We start from the raw sequence: 2,462 nt of genomic DNA, 5'->3' as shown, positions 1-2,462 counted from the left end.
GGGGCGGGGCCAAGCCCTGGAGGGCGGAACCGAGGGTGGGGCGGGGCTCAGGGCAGGAGGGGCGGGGCCGAGGGTGGAGCTGGAGCAGGCCCTGGGAGGGGGCAGACAGACGGGTCGGGGCCAACTCCAGTGTGGACTGCGTGTTGTGAAAGGGCGTTTGGTGACGCGGCTAGACCCGTGCGGGAGCCCCCTCTCAGGCACACCGACTGTGGGGTCAGGGCCGGTTGGGAACCCCAAGAGGCTCTGGGGCCCTAGCAGCCTGGCCTTCTGGAGAGCCCTGCTGCCCAGCCACCACAGCTGCCCCCCGCCCCACGTCCACTCGAATCTGGGTCTACCCCCACCCCCGCCCCTGCGCTGCACCCCTGCAGCAGAGCAGCAGAGGCAGGCCCCAAGAGCTGCACCCCGCCTCCTTCCCGCTCTAGAATCCATCTACCGCCGGGGAGCCAGAAGATGGCGGAAGCTGTACCGAGCCAACGGCCACCTCTTCCAAGCCAAGCGTTTTAACAGGGTGAGTGTGGCCAGTTGGCGCGGTGGCCGAGGACGGCCCTCCCGGCTGTGCCTCGGGTCGGGGCTGGTGGGCTGTATGGCGTGGCGGCCCCTTGGAGCTAAGGCCCTGCTGTCCGCGCGGCCAGCGCAGGCCGACCCCGAAGCCCCCCGGCCTCTGCCGCACCCCCTGCCGCCGTCTGGACGTTTCTGGTCCTAGCCTGCCATGGGTGTCCCCATGGCGCTTTGGGCCTGCTCCACACACAGTGGGGCGCCGGGGCTCCGGTGTCCAGGGCTGCTGCGAGGGGCCCCCAGACTGGGGGCTCGAAGGGGAAGGGGCTCTGGCAGCCCCCGCCCCGGTGCTGACCAGCCTTGCCCACAGGGCCTCTCGGAAGGGGCTCTGGAGAGGCGGGGGAACCCGAGGGCTGCGGTTCCAGCCGGCCCAGGCCAGCTGCGTCCGCCCACCCGCGAAGCCCCACCTCTGTCTCAACCTTGACGGCCAGCCAGGCCCCCTTCTCTGTGTGTGCCCCAGGAGCCTGCCATCCCGTGTCCAGCACGTGGAGTGTGGGCTGTCAGCGGTGACTGGGCTGCTCTGGGGGTGCTGAGAAGACATGGGGGTGTGCATGGGTGAGCAGGGCCTGGGGCACAGCCGGCTGGGGCTGGCAGCTGAGCCAGCGCAGGAGTCGGAGAGGGTTCTAGAAGCCCTGTTACAAGACGCTTGTTTCCTCGCCGACCTCGGGAAGCCCCAGGCCCTGCCCAGTGGTGAGGGAGCGGCCAGCCGCAGGCTGCAGGCCCAGCCGCCTGGCGCCCTCCTGGCACTAGGGGCTCCCAGCACCACCCGCCAGGCCCAGGCGCACAGCTGGGACATGCGGCCACTGTGGAGGGTGGACGCTGTGGACCTGGCGGGCTATGGGGCGTTTGCGCCGCGGGCATCACCGTCCACTGGAGGGAGCAGCTGCCCCGGACAGCTCCCGACGGGGCGCTGGGAGCTGCCACCTGCAGAACTGTGGGCGCCAGCTCCTGCAGGTGCACTCACCGTGCATGACACCCTCTGCCGATGGCAGCCGTCACCCGAGTCACCTGGCGAGCCACGGAGAGCCCGTGGCTGTTTACACTGCCGAGATGCTGCGGGAGGGGAGACAGGCGAGGAGGCCAGCTGGGCTCTCTGGGGCCCGGGAGCCCCCAGCTGCTCCGAGGGCCCCAAAGGGGGCTCCCGCCTCGGGGTCCCCGCTGTCTGCACTCAGCCGCCCGAGCTGGCGGGGCCAGCGCGGCCGGGGCTGGGCAGCTGGGCAGCCGGCGGGGGAGGGGAGGCAGAGGCAGCTGCCCAGGGCTGGAGCCGGCAGAGGTCTGGCCGGCCTGACCGCCGTCTCTGCCCCGCAGAGAGCGTACTGCGGCCAGTGCAGCGAGAGGATATGGGGGCTCGCGAGGCAGGGCTACCGGTGCGTGCGCTGCAGGCTGCTGGTGCATAAACGCTGCCTCGAGCTCGTCCCGCTGAGCTGCAGAAGGCATATGGTGAGGGCCGCGGGGCGCGGGCGGGCGCGGGGCGGGTGGGGCGAGCCCCAGCCCAGGCTCCCCTTGACGCACAGTGCCCGCGGGGGGGGTGTGCGGTCGCCCCGTGCTGGGCCCTGGCAGAGGGCAGGCGGGTGCCCTGTGCCCCACGCCTGCCCCATCGCCTGCCCCCCCGGCCCCCAGGATTCTGTCATGCCTTCCCAAGAACCTCCAGCAGACGACAAGAATGACGGCGTGGGCCTTCCCCCCGAGGGGACCGGTGGAAGTAGGTGCTGCCCCGCCGGGCCCCCTTTCGGGGCCCTGCCCCAAGCAGAGGCGGGTGGGGCCCGGCCCGGCCAGCCCTGCGGCCCTGCAGCTGCCCCTTCCTCCCTCCCCAGTTGCCTACATTTCTTCAACCCGGAAACACGACGGCATCAAAGACGACCCCGAGGTGGGTTGCGGCGCCCACCACGCCCCTCCCTCGGGCGACC

At 71.9% G+C, this 2,462-nt stretch overlaps 1 protein-coding gene across 1 annotated transcript in view; it reads left to right on the top strand.

The window, feature by feature from the left end:
- Positions 1 to 393: 393 nt before the first annotated feature.
- Positions 394 to 2,462, top strand: part of PRKCZ (protein kinase C, zeta) — an 11,024-nt gene continuing 8,955 nt past the window's right edge. Inside the window, exons 1-4 of the mRNA XM_012734532.1 lie at positions 394 to 508; positions 1,864 to 1,995; positions 2,176 to 2,257; positions 2,370 to 2,443. Of these exons, the coding sequence (XP_012589986.1) occupies positions 1,993 to 1,995; positions 2,176 to 2,257; positions 2,370 to 2,443 (159 nt within the window). The 5' untranslated portion in view covers positions 394 to 508; positions 1,864 to 1,992. The remainder of the gene's footprint in view (positions 509 to 1,863; positions 1,996 to 2,175; positions 2,258 to 2,369; positions 2,444 to 2,462) is intronic.

This window comes from Condylura cristata, unplaced genomic scaffold, assembly GCF_000260355.1.
Source record: "Condylura cristata isolate star-nosed mole 26May11 unplaced genomic scaffold, ConCri1.0 scaffold00058, whole genome shotgun sequence".
NCBI lineage: Eukaryota > Metazoa > Chordata > Mammalia > Eulipotyphla > Talpidae > Condylura > Condylura cristata.
The sequence above is the reverse complement of the archived record's forward strand: the minus strand, read 5'-3'. Positions and strand labels throughout refer to the sequence as shown.